Source organism: Oncorhynchus masou, chromosome 1 (assembly GCF_036934945.1).
Source record: "Oncorhynchus masou masou isolate Uvic2021 chromosome 1, UVic_Omas_1.1, whole genome shotgun sequence".
Taxonomy (NCBI): Eukaryota; Metazoa; Chordata; class Actinopteri; order Salmoniformes; family Salmonidae; genus Oncorhynchus; species Oncorhynchus masou.
In genome coordinates this window covers 9646218-9662493 of record NC_088212.1, presented here as the reverse complement: position 1 = coordinate 9662493, position 16276 = coordinate 9646218, and the positions used below count along the sequence as shown (strand labels likewise).

The window sequence follows — 16276 nt, the reverse complement described above, 5'->3', positions numbered from 1 at the left end:
TCCGGTCAGTCCATTAGAGATGGAGCTCCTTCTCCGGTCAGTCCATTAGAGATGGAGCTCCTTCTCCGGTCAGTCCATTAGAGATGGAGCTCCTTCTCCGGTCAGTCCATTAGAGATGGAGCTCCTTCTCCGGTCAGTCCATTAGAGATGGAGCTCCTTCTCCGGTCAGTCCATTAGAGATGGAGCTCCTTCTCCGGTCAGTCCATTAGAGATGGAGCTCCTCCTCCTTCTCCGGTCAGTCCTGTCCATGTTTAAATGCTAAATTGTAATTATTTCGCCACTGGCTTATTTATTGCCTTTACCACCCTAATCTTACTACATTTGCACACACTGTATATAGACTTTTCAATTGTGTTACTGACTACGTCTGTTTATTCCATGTGTAACTCTGTTGTTTGTGTCGCACTGCTTTGCTTTATCTTGGCCAGGTCAGTTGTAAGTGAGAACTTGTTCTCAACTAACCTACCTGTTTTTTAAATAAAGGTGAAATAAAAAAAAGAGATGGATAGACAGCTTTTCCTTTCCATAGGAGATGTGTGCTCTCGTACATCTCGATCTTTGCAATGGCTGCTTCTGTGATGGCATGTACAGCACCATTTTGAGGGCTATTTCCATTGTAAAGGAGTCTGTACATGATCAATATCCGTCTCAGTTTACTAACAGGCCTGCTCCTCTGCAGGTGTTTGGGCCCACGGTGACTACTGTAAAATCAACCCAAAGACAGGAGGAGTTGTCATGCTTGGCAGAAGGTGAGTCATCGGGCTTACTAATTACCTCAGGAGACAATAAGCGACTCTGACACCATAGTTTTTTGTTTGGTTACCTTCAACGCATTCTTGTCTCGATCACAGCGATGGAACTTTGAACCCCAACGGCGTGCGTTTTGGGAGCTCGGAGATCTACAACATTGGTGAGCTATGGGTTTTCCTTACCCCCCCTACAATGGTTTGTGGTAACAGCAGTTTAGTCTCATTTTAGCTGGTCATCATTGATATGATGGAATGTAACAGCCCTCGCTCTTCTTTCTCTGGTGTTCTTGTTGTCCTTATGAATACTAACGGGCCTAGGCTACATCCCAAATAGCACCCTGTTTCCTGTGTAGTGCACTACTGTTGACCAGAGGCCTATGGGCATAGGTTGACATTTTGGACGCAACCAATATACCGGTGCCTGCTAGCTGCTAATCCTGAAGTGCCTGCTAGCTGCTAATCCTGAAGTGCCTGCTAGCTGCTCATCCTGAAGTGCCTGCTAGCTGCTCATCCTGAAGTGCCTGCTAGCTGCTAATCCTGAAGTGCCTGCTAGCTGCTAATCCTGAAGTGCCTGCTAGCTGCTCATCCTGAAGTGCCTGCTAGCTGCTCATCCTGAAGTGCCTGCTAGCTGCTCATCCTGAAGTGCCTGCTAGCTGCTCATCCTGAAGTGCCTGCTAGCTGCTCATCCTGAAGTGCCTGCTAGCTGCTCATCCTGAAGTGCCTGCTAGCTGCTCATCCTGAAGTGCCTGCTAGCTGCTCATCCTGAAGTGCCTGCTAGCTGCTCATCCTGAAGTGCCTGCTAGCTGCTCATCCTGAAGTGTGTGCCGGTCTGTCAGATATTTTCTAAATGTGTACGCTCTTGTTCTCATCTTCTCTCCAGTGGAGGCCTTTGAGGAAGTGTCCGACAGCCTTTGCGTCCCACAGTACAATGGGGAGGGTGAGGAGCGAGTGATCCTGTTCCTGAAGATGACGCCCAACCAGTCCTTCGGCCCGGAGCTGGTACACAAAATTCGCGGAGCCATCCGGAAAGCCCTCTCCGCACGCCACGTACCAGCGCTGTTCCTGGAGACCAGAGACATTCCTGTGAGGACATTTCTTCTGTCGTCATTTTCAATGTGTTATGTAGTCACACTGAGCAAAGAGTGCACCCAAAGAGAGCTTTCAAATAAAAAAGAAGAACCTTAATGTTGATGGGCAGAGTAATGCTAACACATTTCCATTATTGTACACGTTTGTACCAGGACAAATGGACACACACACACACACACACACACACACAGGCCCGTAAGTGCTGTTATGCATCCCTGGGGCTGTATTCGCAGTCTGTCTCAGAGTAGAAGTGATGATTTAGGATCAGTTTGGCCTTTTGAGATCACAGTGAATAAGATTACATGGACATAAGTGGCAACTGATGCCAGATTAGCAGTCCTACTCAGAGAAGCTTGGTACATGTATATGTCCCCTGACCCTTTGTGTTATGCTTTCTCTGTCTGTCCAGTACACCCTCAGTGGGAAGAAGGTGGAGGTGGCTGTGAAGCAGGTGATCGCTGGGAGGGAGGTGACCCAGCGAGGGGCCTTCTCCAACCCGGACTCCCTTGACCTCTACAAGAACCTGCCAGAGCTCCAGAACTTCTGAGAACTTCTACAGTACACATGAAAAACAAACAACGAGGAGAAAAAAAAGACAGTTTCCCCCCAGAAACTCTTGTCCAGTTGAAGAGGAGAGGAGCTGGGTCATTGGGTACAGGCCATTGAATGGTGGCCCTGGTTTCTCTTCCGCCTCTAACTCTTCAGTGACCTCCTGACCTCACCTAGCCATCCCATTGGCTCTCTCTGGGTTCAGGACTGACCAAAAAAAAAGAATAAAAAAGGAATCCAGAAAAATGCGCCGTACTAACATCCCCCATTGCCCGTTTGGGAATGCCTTTGGCTTGTGTACATTTCTAGATATTCCTCTTTTACGGGACTGGAGATGTGCTTCTCACTGTTGTGCTTGTGGTGTTAACGTCGTGGCCTAACTTATTATGATAAAACGGAGCTGAGTAAGTAAGGACCCTGCCAATGGGACCCAGGTGTTTTAAAAGAACGTTGCCTTTTTTTGTTTTTATAGCTTTTTTGCAATAGAGGGAGTGGTGGTGTTGAAAGATCATTTTAACTTTACTGTTAACTTTTTTTTTTAATTGTGAACACAGCCAGTCAATCTTCAAAACAGAGTTTAAAAAAAATAAAAAAAATAGCATCCTGTCCCACTTATTTAACACATTGTAGTCGTGCCCACCTGCTAGTCCCACCCACACAAACGTCATTAAGTTTGTTGCAAAGAAGAGCGTGGACTTGGTTATTATTACTCTGGCTATTCACCCGTCGTTATGGCAGCTCCTCAGTGGGTGGAAGAGAGACACACTTTTCCAAATGACCAATGAAATGGCTGTGATGAATACACAGCAGATTTTAGGCAATTAACGAGCCCCCTCGAGACTTCCTGGTTTGATGTTATTATGGCGATCACAGCTGAGCTGGTATTATACTGTATGGGGGTCCCCCCCCCCCATCGAGTAAGGCTTTGTTTAACTCTAAAATAGATTTTTAGACACTACTGAACGCTAGTCATTGGCACTGAGATGTTCCTTGATCTGTTTTTTTCTTCGATTTTTATATATATTTTTTTTTTAGTTGTGTCGCGTGTTTAGATGCATGTCTCCAAACAGCTATACTTATCTCTTGTTGTGGTGAGCCATGAAATCACCTCACTTAAACAAACACTAATGGTGGTGTTGTGCTGTAGTCAGTTGACCAATCACTACACTAATTCTGCATTAAATAGTCAAATCAACTGTTTTCCTTATAAAACTGACCCATCACTGCAGCCATTTCAACCAATCACCACACATTTAGCACGTTTCAATCAAGCCACACATCAACAAACGTTTTTCCCTCGTCAGCGTATTTTCACCACAAGTTAGACAACGTCATCGACAGTTACTGATATGGACATCGTTCCAAAGTGACCTCGACGGAGACTGAGTTGGGTTTAAGACCCTCGTAAATTGTGTTTAGGGTGGGGGGAAGCTTTCATGGTTTTACTACAGGGTTTTATTCTCTGTTTAGGGAATCAACTAAGCACTTAGGTCACAAAACATTAATTCTCTTTGTCTACGTCCCAAATGCCATCCTAAATGCTCTACATTTGACCGGGAGTTTAGAGTGCCATTTGGGACGGAACCCTCCGTCAGATTCACATTCCTGAGAATATTCCATTTTAGTCTTCATCTGGTTTCACTTCTGTTGCTGTACCTTCCTCCAAGAAACATATCATGTCTATTTGAATGCGTTCATTTCCTCCTAGTCTGTTTTTGATTCATATATTTTAAAGTACAGTTTTTTTTAATTTAATGTGTGTTTGCGTAAACAATTTTATTGGTCCATGTATGATGAATGTGTCATTGACTGTGATACAGTATATGGAGATATATATATGGATATGTAATGTGTTCTTGTACCCATGAACTACTTTTGCATTGTCCCTGTAACCAATAAATGGGCAAAGATGCATATTCTATTCAATACAGCACCTGTTGGTAATCAAATAAAATGTAACAACTCTTAATTTCATCCCCGTTGCATGGGTTACCAGGTGGCGCAGCAGACTTAGGCACTGCTAGAAGAGTCACTACAAACACCCTGGTTTGAATCTAGGCTGTATCATAACTGGCTGGGAGTCCCGTAGGGTTGCGCACAATCTGCAGCATCTAGGTTTGGCTGGGGTAGGGATTTATTGTAAATAAAAATTTGTTAACTGAAGTTTAAATAAAATGTCATGACTGTTTCAAATACTGTTGTCAAACACCAGAACTGCACAAACCGTATAGTATTCATTCATTCATTCATTCAGTATTCAAACAGTATTTCAATATGAGGGGTCCTTTTTAAAAATTGTTTTCCTTTTGGAAATTCATGTCATTCGATATGAATTATGACATGCAAATATCCACCGACTACCACAACGAACAGGCATTTTATTTTTATTTAACTAGGCAAGTCGGTTAAGAACGAATTCTTATTTTCAATGAACAGGAACAGTGGGTTAACTGCCTGTTCATGGGCAGAAGGACAGATTTGTACCTTGTCAGCTCGGCTACTAATCCTGAAGTACCTGCTCTGGTTACTAGTCCAACTCTTTAACCACTAGGCTACGCTGCCGCCACTTAAAGCACACGTTGTAGACTGATGCTGGTTCGGTCCCCTTGGCCTAGAAGGTTGAAGTAGGGTGACGTGGCACCAAGAATCCAAGCTGATTTATTTTTTTTTTTTTTTACATTTATGTAAAGCAGAAGGTTACATATCTTGCAGGATTTATTTATTTTTACAAAAAAATAATTGATTAATCAAAAGGCAAAGATGACCACTGCTTTACATACTGATGACAATGGAGTCGGCGGAGCAGCGCTGTTACCCCCACAAGCCTATTCCTGCTTCAGTCCTTCCTCGGTGTCATATCAGAGGGGGATGAAGCGCAGGAAAAGGCCACGGCTACACAGAGGATCTATATATAGTGTCCAACCCCATGATTGATTGCTGCGACGCGTGATGCATTCTTTGTGATGAAAAGATCCGTCAACAATACAACCCCCAGATGCACAACAACCCCCCCACAGGTCAGGGATTTCCCTGACTGCAAATCAAGATTCCTCCACTGTCCAATGGATGATATACTAGAGCCATTCTATTGTACATGAACACACACACACACAAAAAAAAATAGCATTTGGACTGGCTTGTTGAATTGACATGGAATGACACATTTAAATAGGCGATTACAGAACATTTTTGCCTCAGCAAATAATGTATCTTTAACTGATTATGAAACGGTGGTGACTTTGATTCTGCTGCAGTCTGCTGGGAGACGCCGTGTGCCAGCTCAACATGTCCAGGCTTTCCACAGGAGCAGCCAGGGCTGTGTTCAGTGGGGCCCAATGCATAGAAACACAATGTAAACCTACACATACAGCCTTGATTACAATACAAACGCAGATGCACACACACACTCACACAATCATGCACGTATAATACAAACACAGATGCACACACACACAATCATGCACTTACAATACAAACAGATGCACTTATAATACACACACACACACAATCATGCACTTACAATACAAACACAGATGCACACACACACACACACACAATCATGCACGTATAATACAAACACAGATGCACACACACACAATCATGCACTTACAATACAAACACAGATGCACTTATAATACACACACACACACAATCATGCACTTACAATACAAACACAGATGCACTTATAATACACACACACACACAATCATGCACTTACAATACAAACTCAGATGCACACACACACAATCATGCACTTACAATACAAACACAGATGCACTTATAATACACACACACACACACACACACAATCATGCACTTACAATACAAACACAGATGCGCTTATAATACACACACACACACAATCATGCACTTACAATACAAACACAGATGCACACACACAATCATGCACATTCATATATAATGACATTAGGAGTATATGCCATAGAATTGGATTATTTTAACAATTTATAGAATTTATTTTAATTTATTTAACCTTTATTTAACAAGGCAAGTCTTAAAATGTACCTAATTATGACATAGCCACTCAATTGTAATGAGGATTTTGGGTGACAGAAATGCAATTACATTTACACACACACACACACACACACACACACATGTTTGTTTTACTATCCTAGTGGGGACCAAACAATTGATTCCCATTGAAGATCCTCACAGAAACACATCTTTTTTGGCCATTGTACACCTGGAATGTTTTGGTGTCAAAGTACCCAATCCCCTGAAACACCACACACACACACACACACACACACACACACACACACACACACACACACACACACACACACACACACACACACACACACACACACATACACCAGACAATACGTTATTACATTATTGAAAGGTATTATATGTTATCCTGTGCTATCAGTTTAGGCCTATTCATTCTTACAAGCCTCTGACTCTTTTTACTAGCCACATTTCACATATAGTATCCCATGTTGTTTTTGAAATGCCGTTTCGTGTGCACAGCAGGATCCGATATCTTCGCTATTTGTTTAAAATTCTAAATCGACAGATTGAGAAACGAGGAGATTCAGACTGCGGTTGGAAAGCCGCCCACAGAGCTCCAACTGAAAGGTGCAGGATGAGTCTCGACAAGGCGATGTCAAGTGACAGCACAACCACATCCGGAAATAAATTGGAAGGAATCGTGACGCTCAACCCATCTTGTCTGTGCAATCTCAAATATGATTCATCTACCCCTCTTTCCCTCTCGCTTGTGTGTTTTTTCACTCCTGACAGACACGGTGATCAAAAAGGCAGGATGAACAGGATCGGCTTCAAAAGATCAGGGGATGCTCTCTCCATGTTAATGCTGTCATTTGTAGCAGTAGGACAGGCAAAAACACACGTTCCATTTGGAGCTCGGTGCCCTATTGAGAAAGAGAGGAGGCGGGTGTGGGTCACCCACTGGCAGATACGGTGTGTCAAGCTTTCCTATCGCCTCGCCAATATCCCAATCTGATTGAAATGTTAAACGCATGCTCTTCTGTAAATTGCCCGTGCTTAACATGCAATCTCTGTTCTAGGCCTCTGCACAGTGGGAAGTTGTTCATTTTACATTGATGTCTTCTTCTCTGGTATAATGTTACATGGATGTCTTCTTCTTCTCTGGTATAATGTTGACATGGATGTCTTCTTCTCTGGTATAATGTTGACATGGATGTCTTCTTCTTCTCTGGTATAATGTTGACATGGATGTCTTCTTCTTCTCTGGTATAATGTTGACATGGATGTCTTCTTCTTCTCTGGTATAATGTTGACATGGATGTCTTCTTCTTCTCTGGTATAATGTTGACATGGATGTCTTCTTCTTCTTCTCTGGTATAATGTTGACATTGATGTCTTCTTCTCTGGTATAATGTTACATGGATGTCTTCTTCTTCTCTGGTATAATGTTGACATGGATGTCTTATTCTTCTCTGGTATAATGTTGACATGGATGTCTTCTTCTCTGGTATAATGTATAATGTTGACATGGATGTCTTCTTCTTCTCTGGTATAATGTTGACATGGATGTCTTCTTCTTCTCTGGTATAATGTTGACATGGATGTCTTCTTCTCTGGTATAATGTTGACATGGATGTCTTCTTCTTCTCTGGTATAATGTTGACATGGATGTCTTCTCTGGTATAATGTTGACATGGATGTCTTCTCTGGTATAATGTTGACATGGATGTCTTCTCTGGTATAATGTTGACATGGATGTCTTCTTCTCTGGTATAATGTTTACATGGATGTCTTCTTCTCTGGTATAATGTTGACATGGATGTCTTCTTCTCTGGTATAATGTTGACATGGATGTATTCTTCTTCTCTGGTATAATGTTGACACGGATGTCTTCTTCTCTGGTATAATGTTGACATGGATGTCTTCTCTGGTATAATGTTGACATGGATGTCTTCTCTGGTATAATGTTGACATGGATGTCTTCTTCTCTGGTATAATGTTGACATGGATGTATTCTTCTTCTCTGGTATAATGTTGACATGGATGTCTTCTTCTCTGGTATAATGTTGACATGGATGTCTTCTTCTTCTCTGGTATAATGTTGACATGGATGTCTTCTTCTCTGGTATAATGTTGACATGGATGTCTTCTTCTCTGGTATAATGTTGACATGGATGTATTCTTCTTCTCTGGTATAATGTTGACACGGATGTCTTCTTCTCTGGTATAATGTTGACATGGATGTCTTCTCTGGTATAATGTTGACATGGATGTCTTCTCTGGTATAATGTTGACATGGATGTCTTCTTCTCTGGTATAATGTTGACATGGATGTATTCTTCTTCTCTGGTATAATGTTGACATGGATGTCTTCTTCTCTGGTATAATGTTGACATGGATGTCTTCTTCTTCTCTGGTATAATGTTGACATGGATGTCTTCTTCTCTGGTATAATGTTGACATGGATGTCTTCTTCTCTGGTATAATGTTGACATGGATGTCTTCTTCTTCTCTGGTATAATGTTGACATGGATGTCTTCTTCTCTGGTATAATGTTGACATGGATGTCTTCTTCTCTGGTATAATGTTGACATGGATGTCTTCTTCTTCTCTGGTATAATGTTGACATGGATGTCTTCTCTGGTATAATGTTGACATGGATGTCTTCTTCTCTGGTATAATGTTGACATGGATGTCTTCTTCTCTGGTATAATGTTGACATGGATGTCTTCTTCTCTGGTATAATGTTGACATGGATGTCTTCTTCTCTGGTATAATGTTGACATGGATGTCTTCTTCTTCTCTGGTATAATGTTGACATGGATGTCTTCTTCTCTGGTATAATGTTGACATGGATGTCTTCTTCTCTGGTATAATGTTGACATGGATGTCTTCTTCTCTGGTATAATGTTGACATGGATGTCTTCTTCTCTGGTATAATGTTGACATGGATGTCTTCTTCTCTGGTATAATGTTGACATGGATGTATTCTTCTTCTCTGGTATAATGTTGACATGGATGTCTTCTTCTTCTCTGGTATAATGTTGACATGGATGTCTTCTCTGGTATAATGTTGACATGGATGTCTTCTCTGGTATAATGTTGACATGGATGTCTTCTTCTCTGGTATAATGTTGACATGGATGTATTCTTCTCTGGTATAATGTTGACATGGATGTCTTCTTCTCTGGTATAATGTTGACATGGATGTCTTCTTCTCTGGTATAATGTTGACATGGATGTCTTCTTCTTCTCTGGTATAATGTTGACATGGATGTCTTCTCTGGTATAATGTTGACATGGATGTCTTCTTCTCTGGTATAATGTTGACATGGATGTCTTCTTCTCTGGTATAATGTTGACATGGATGTCTTCTTCTCTGGTATAATGTTGACATGGATGTCTTCTTCTTCTCTGGTATAATGTTGACATGGATGTCTTCTTCTCTGGTATAATGTTGACATGGATGTCTTCTTCTCTGGTATAATGTTGACATGGATGTCTTCTTCTCTGGTATAATGTTGACATGGATGTCTTCTTCTCTGGTATAATGTTGACATGGATGTCTTCTTCTCTGGTATAATGTTGACATGGATGTATTCTTCTTCTCTGGTATAATGTTGACATGGATGTCTTCTTCTTCTCTGGTATAATGTTGACATGGATGTCTTCTCTGGTATAATGTTGACATGGATGTCTTCTCTGGTATAATGTTGACATGGATGTCTTCTTCTCTGGTATAATGTTGACATGGATGTATTCTTCTCTGGTATAATGTTGACATGGATGTCTTCTTCTCTGGTATAATGTTGACATGGATGTCTTCTTCTCTGGTATAATGTTGACATGGATGTCTTCTTCTTCTCTGGTATAATGTTGACATGGATGTCTTCTCTGGTATAATGTTGACATGGATGTCTTCTCTGGTATAATGTTGACATGGATGTCTTCTCTGGTATAATGTTGACATGGATGTCTTCTTCTCTGGTATAATGTTGACATGGATGTCTTCTTCTCTGGTATAATGTTGACATGGATGTCTTCTCTGGTATAATGTTGACATGGATGTCTTCTCTGGTATAATGTTGACATGGATGTCTTCTCTGGTATAATGTTGACATGGATGTCTTCTTCTCTGGTATAATGTTGACATGGATGTCTTCTCTCTGGTATAATGTTGACATGGATGTCTTCTTCTTCTCTGGTATAATGTTGACATGGATGTCTTATTCTTCTCTGGTATAATGTTGACATGGATGTCTTCTTCTCTGGTATAATGTATAATGTTGACATGGATGTCTTCTTCTTCTCTGGTATAATGTTGACATGGATGTCTTCTTCTTCTCTGGTATAATGTTGACATGGATGTCTTCTTCTTCTCTGGTATAATGTTACATGGATGTCTTCTTCTTCTCTGGTATAATGTTGACATGGATGTCTTCTTCTCTGGTATAATGTTGACATGGATGTCTTCTTCTTCTCTGGTATAATGTTACATGGATGTCTTCTTCTCTGGTATAATGTTGACATGGATGTCTTCTTCTCTGGTATAATGTTGACATGGATGTCTTCTTCTCTGGTATAATGTTGACATGGATGTATTCTTCTTCTCTGGTATAATGTTGACATGGATGTCTTCTTCTTCTCTGGTATAATGTTGACATGGATGTCTTCTCTGGTATAATGTTGACATGGATGTCTTCTCTGGTATAATGTTGACATGGATGTCTTCTTCTCTGGTATAATGTTGACATGGATGTATTCTTCTTCTCTGGTATAATGTTGACATGGATGTCTTCTTCTCTGGTATAATGTTGACATGGATGTCTTCTTCTCTGGTATAATGTTGACATGGATGTCTTCTTCTCTGGTATAATGTTGACATGGATGTCTTCTTCTTCTCTGGTATAATGTTGACATGGATGTCTTCTTCTCTGGTATAATGTTGACATGGATGTCTTCTTCTCTGGTATAATGTTGACATGGATGTATTCTTCTTCTCTGGTATAATGTTGACATGGATGTCTTCTTCTTCTCTGGTATAATGTTGACATGGATGTCTTCTCTGGTATAATGTTGACATGGATGTCTTCTCTGGTATAATGTTGACATGGATGTCTTCTTCTCTGGTATAATGTTGACATGGATGTATTCTTCTCTGGTATAATGTTGACATGGATGTCTTCTTCTCTGGTATAATGTTGACATGGATGTCTTCTTCTCTGGTATAATGTTGACATGGATGTCTTCTTCTTCTCTGGTATAATGTTGACATGGATGTCTTCTCTGGTATAATGTTGACATGGATGTCTTCTCTGGTATAATGTTGACATGGATGTCTTCTCTGGTATAATGTTGACATGGATGTCTTCTTCTCTGGTATAATGTTGACATGGATGTCTTCTTCTCTGGTATAATGTTGACATGGATGTCTTCTCTGGTATAATGTTGACATGGATGTCTTCTCTGGTATAATGTTGACATGGATGTCTTCTCTGGTATAATGTTGACATGGATGTCTTCTTCTCTGGTATAATGTTGACATGGATGTCTTCTCTCTGGTATAATGTTGACATGGATGTCTTCTTCTTCTCTGGTATAATGTTGACATGGATATCAAGCGGGAAAAGACTGTAGCAGGAACAAGCAATGCAGATCAGAAGAGGTAGATTGATGTTGATGGTTATTGGCACTATACTATGAATAATGTGTCACCAGGGGCTTGTGTCGTTCTGAATGGAAATGTTGGAAATACTCAGTATACTATGGAAATAGTTGTGCTGTTTATTACATTATTTCACATTCAACTTGTTGACTGATGCAGTATAACGGAGCAGCAGGTAGCCTAGTGGTTAGAGCGTTAGGTCAGTAACTGAAAGGTTGCTTGGATCAAATCCCCGAGCTGACAAGGTAAAAATCTGTTGTTCTGCCCCTGAACAAGGCAGTTAACCCACTGTTCCTAGGCCGCCATTGTAAATAAGAATGTGTTCTTAACTGACTTGCTTAGTTAAATAAAGGTTCAATTAAAAAACATAATGATAATTTCCTGTCTCTAGAAGGTGCAGGCAGCAGCATGTAAACCAGTCAGTGTGTGTGAATGCACAACCAGGAAGTGGTTGAGAGAGAGAGAGGTCACAGCTGATTTAGATATGGAACATAAAATGTAGCAAAAGTCCATTTTACACCCCATTAGTTTTATTACACAAAGGGCCATGACAGCGAATCGTCTCCCCAGCGAATCATCCGTCAGCCTTTTAGCTTATTAAATGCATAAGAAGCAGTGGCGGCGGATCTACTACTCTTAGGTTAACCACTGCTGCCCGGGACATAACAGGGAAATAGCATGGTCGTGGGACAAGCCAAGAACACCATTGTGACAAGCTCCAAGAGTGATTGACAAGTTGGGGCTGCTGTGAAAGTTGTCACACTGGCTATAACCATTACATTCAGCGCCTGACCACTGTTAGTGCCCAGCCAGCCAGCAGGAGCATCTCAGCTGTGAATGTACCCTTTACAAACAACACAAAGAAGATGTTGAAAATGGTTTGCAGGCAGCTAACTAGAAATTATGTTTTACATGGGTATTCATATGGCTGAGAGACTGCTGCAGCCCTGTAAAAGAGACCTGGGGTCTCAGTCTGTATGACTGCTGCAGCCCTGTAAAAGAGACCTAGGGTCTCAGTCTGTATGACTGCTGTAGCCCTGTAAAAGAGACCTAGGGTCTCAGTCTGTATGACTGCTGTAGCCCTGTAAAAGAGACCTAGGGTCTCAGTCTGTATGACTGCTGCAGCCCTGTAAAAGAGACCTAGGGTCTCAGTCTGTATGACTGCTGCAGCCCTGTAAAAGAGACCTAGGGTCTCAGTCTGTATGACTGCTGTAGCCCTGTAAAAGAGACCTAGGGTCTCAGTCTGTATGACTGCTGCAGCCCTGTAAAAGAGAGACCTGGGGTCTCAGTCTGTATGACTGCTGCAGCCCTGTAAAAGAGAGACCTGGGGTCTCAGTCTGTATGACTGCTGTAGCCCTGTAAAAGAGAGACCTGGGGTCTCAGTCTGTATGACTGCTGTAGCCCTGTAAAAGAGACCTAGGGTCTCAGTCTGTATGACTGCTGTAGCCCTGTAAAAGAGACCTAGGGTCAGTCTGTATGACTGCTGTAGCCCTGTAAAAGAGAGACCTGTGGTCTCAGTCTGTATGACTGCTGTAGCCCTGTAAAAGAGAGACCTGGGGTCTCAGTCTGTATGACTGCTGCAGCCCTGTAAAAGAGACCTAGGGTCTCAGTCTGTATGACTGCTGTAGCCCTGTAAAAGAGAGACCTGGGGTCTCAGTCTGTATGACTGCTGCAGCCCTGTAAAAGAGACCTAGGGTCAGTCTGTATGACTGCTGTAGCCCTGTAAAAGAGAGACCTGGGGTCTCAGTCTGTATGACTGCTGCAGCCCTGTAAAAGAGACCTGGGTCTCTGTATGACTGCTGTAGCCCTGTAAAAGAGAGACCTAGGGTCTCAGTCTGTATGACTGCTGTAGCCCTGTAAAAGAGAGACCTGGGGTCTCAGTCTGTATGACTGCTGCAGCCCTGTAAAAGAGAGACCTAGGGTCTCAGTCTGTATGACTGCTGCAGCCCTGTAAAAGAGAGACCTAGGGTCTCAGTCTGTATGACTGCTGTAGCCCTGTAAAAGAGAGACCTGGGGTCTCAGTCTGTATGACTGCTGCAGCCCTGTAAAAGAGAGACCTGGGGTCTCAGTCTGTATGACTGCTGCAGCCCTGTAAAAGAGAGACCTGGGGTCTCAGTCTGTATGACTGCTGCAGCCCTGTAAAAGAGAGACCTAGGGTCTCAGTCTGTATGACTGCTGCAGCCCTGTAAAAGAGAGACCTAGGGTCTCAGTCTGTATGACTGCTGCAGCCCTGTAAAAGAGACCTAGGGTCAGTCTGTATGACTGCTGTAGCCCTGTAAAAGAGAGACCTGTCTCAGTCTGTATGACTGCTGTAGCCCTGTAAAAGAGAGACCTGGGGTCTCAGTCTGTATGACTGCTGCAGCCCTGTAAAAGAGAGACCTAGGGTCTCAGTCTGTATGACTGCTGCAGCCCTGTAAAAGAGAGACCTGGGGTCTCAGTCTGTATGACTGCTGTAGCCCTGTAAAAGAGAGACCTGGGGTCTCAGTCTGTATGACTGCTGTAGCCCTGTAAAAGAGAGACCTGGGGTCTCAGTCTGTATGACTGCTGTAGCCCTGTAAAAGAGAGACCTGGGGTCTCAGTCTGTATGACTGCTGCAGCCCTGTAAAGAGAGACCTGGGGTCTCAGTCTGTATGACTGCTGTAGCCCTGTAAAAGAGAGACCTGGGTCTCAGTCTGTATGACTGCTGTAGCCCTGTAAAAGAGAGACCTGGGGTCAGTCTGTATGACTGCTGCAGCCCTGTAAAAGAGAGACCTGGGGTCTCAGTCTGTATGACTGCTGCAGCCCTGTAAAAGAGAGACCTGGGGTCTCAGTCTGTATGACTGCTGCAGCCCTGTAAAAGAGAGACCTAGGGTCTCAGTCTGTATGACTGCTGCAGCCCTGTAAAAGAGAGACCTAGGGTCTCAGTCTGTATGACTGCTGCAGCCCTGTAAAAGAGACCTAGGGTCAGTCTGTATGACTGCTGTAGCCCTGTAAAAGAGAGACCTGTGGTCTCAGTCTGTATGACTGCTGTAGCCCTGTAAAAGAGAGACCTGGGGTCTCAGTCTGTATGACTGCTGCAGCCCTGTAAAAGAGAGACCTGGGGTCTCAGTCTGTATGACTGCTGTAGCCCTGTAAAAGAGAGACCTGGGGTCTCAGTCTGTATGACTGCTGTAGCCCTGTAAAAGAGAGACCTGGGGTCAGTCTGTATGACTGCTGTAGCCCTGTAAAGAGAGACCTGGGGTCTCAGTCTGTATGACTGCTGCAGCCCTGTAAAAGAGAGACCTGGGGTCTCAGTCTGTATGACTGCTGTAGCCCTGTAAAAGAGAGACCTGGGGTCTCAGTCTGTATGACTGCTGTAGCCCTGTAAAAGAGAGACCTGGGGTCTCAGTCTGTATGACTGCTGTAGCCCTGTAAAAGAGACCTGGGGTCTCAGTCTGTATGACTGCTGTAGCCCTGTAAAAGAGAGACCTGGGGTCTCAGTCTGTATGACTGCTGCAGCCCTGTAAAAGAGAGACCTGGGGTCTCAGTCTGTATGACTGCTGTAGCCCTGTAAAAGAGAGACCTGGGGTCTCAGTCTGTATGACTGCTGCAGCCCTGTAAAAGAGAGACCTGGGGTCTCAGTCTGTATGACTGCTGTAGCCCTGTAAAAGAGACCTGGGGTCTCAGTCTGTATGACTGCTGTAGCCCTGTAAAAGAGAGACCTGGGGTCTCAGTCTGTATGACTGCTGTAGCCCTGTAAAAGAGAGACCTGGGGTCTCAGTCTGTATGACTGCTGCAGCCCTGTAAAAGAGAGACCTGGGGTCTCAGTCTGTATGACTGCTGCAGCCCTGTAAAAGAGAGACCTGGGGTCTCAGTCTGTATGACTGCTGTAGCCCTGTAAAAGAGAGACCTGGGGTCTCAGTCTGTATGACTGCTGTAGCCCTGTAAAAGAGACCTGGGGTCTCAGTCTGTATGACTGCTGCAGCCCTGTAAAAGAGAGACCTGGGGTCTCAGTCTGTATGACTGCTGCAGCCCTGTAAAAGAGACCTGGGGTCTCAGTCTGTATGACTGCTGTAGCCCTGTAAAAGTGCTGCCTATGTCAGCTCAATCAATTTGAACTCAGATCTTCTTCAGATTGAATCCAGCCCAACTTTATATTTTTATCCTTTTTTTGACAGGAAATCAAAGCTGAGACCAAGGTCTCTGTTACAGGTGAGCCCTGTTTAGCACAACTATACACATCAAAATACACATCCCAATGTATACTTTAATATACACGCGAATACGT

At 43.0% G+C, this 16276-nt stretch overlaps 1 protein-coding gene across 1 annotated transcript in view; it reads left to right on the top strand.

The window, feature by feature from the left end:
- The window catches only part of aacs (acetoacetyl-CoA synthetase), a 49224-nt gene extending 44662 nt beyond the window's left edge, over positions 1-4562 (top strand). The window contains exons 15-18 of the mRNA XM_064935904.1: positions 680-749; positions 852-910; positions 1630-1832; positions 2248-4562. Of these exons, the coding sequence (XP_064791976.1) occupies positions 680-749; positions 852-910; positions 1630-1832; positions 2248-2385 (470 nt within the window). The 3' untranslated portion in view covers positions 2386-4562. The remainder of the gene's footprint in view (positions 1-679; positions 750-851; positions 911-1629; positions 1833-2247) is intronic.
- The last annotated feature ends 11714 nt before the right edge of the window (positions 4563-16276 follow it).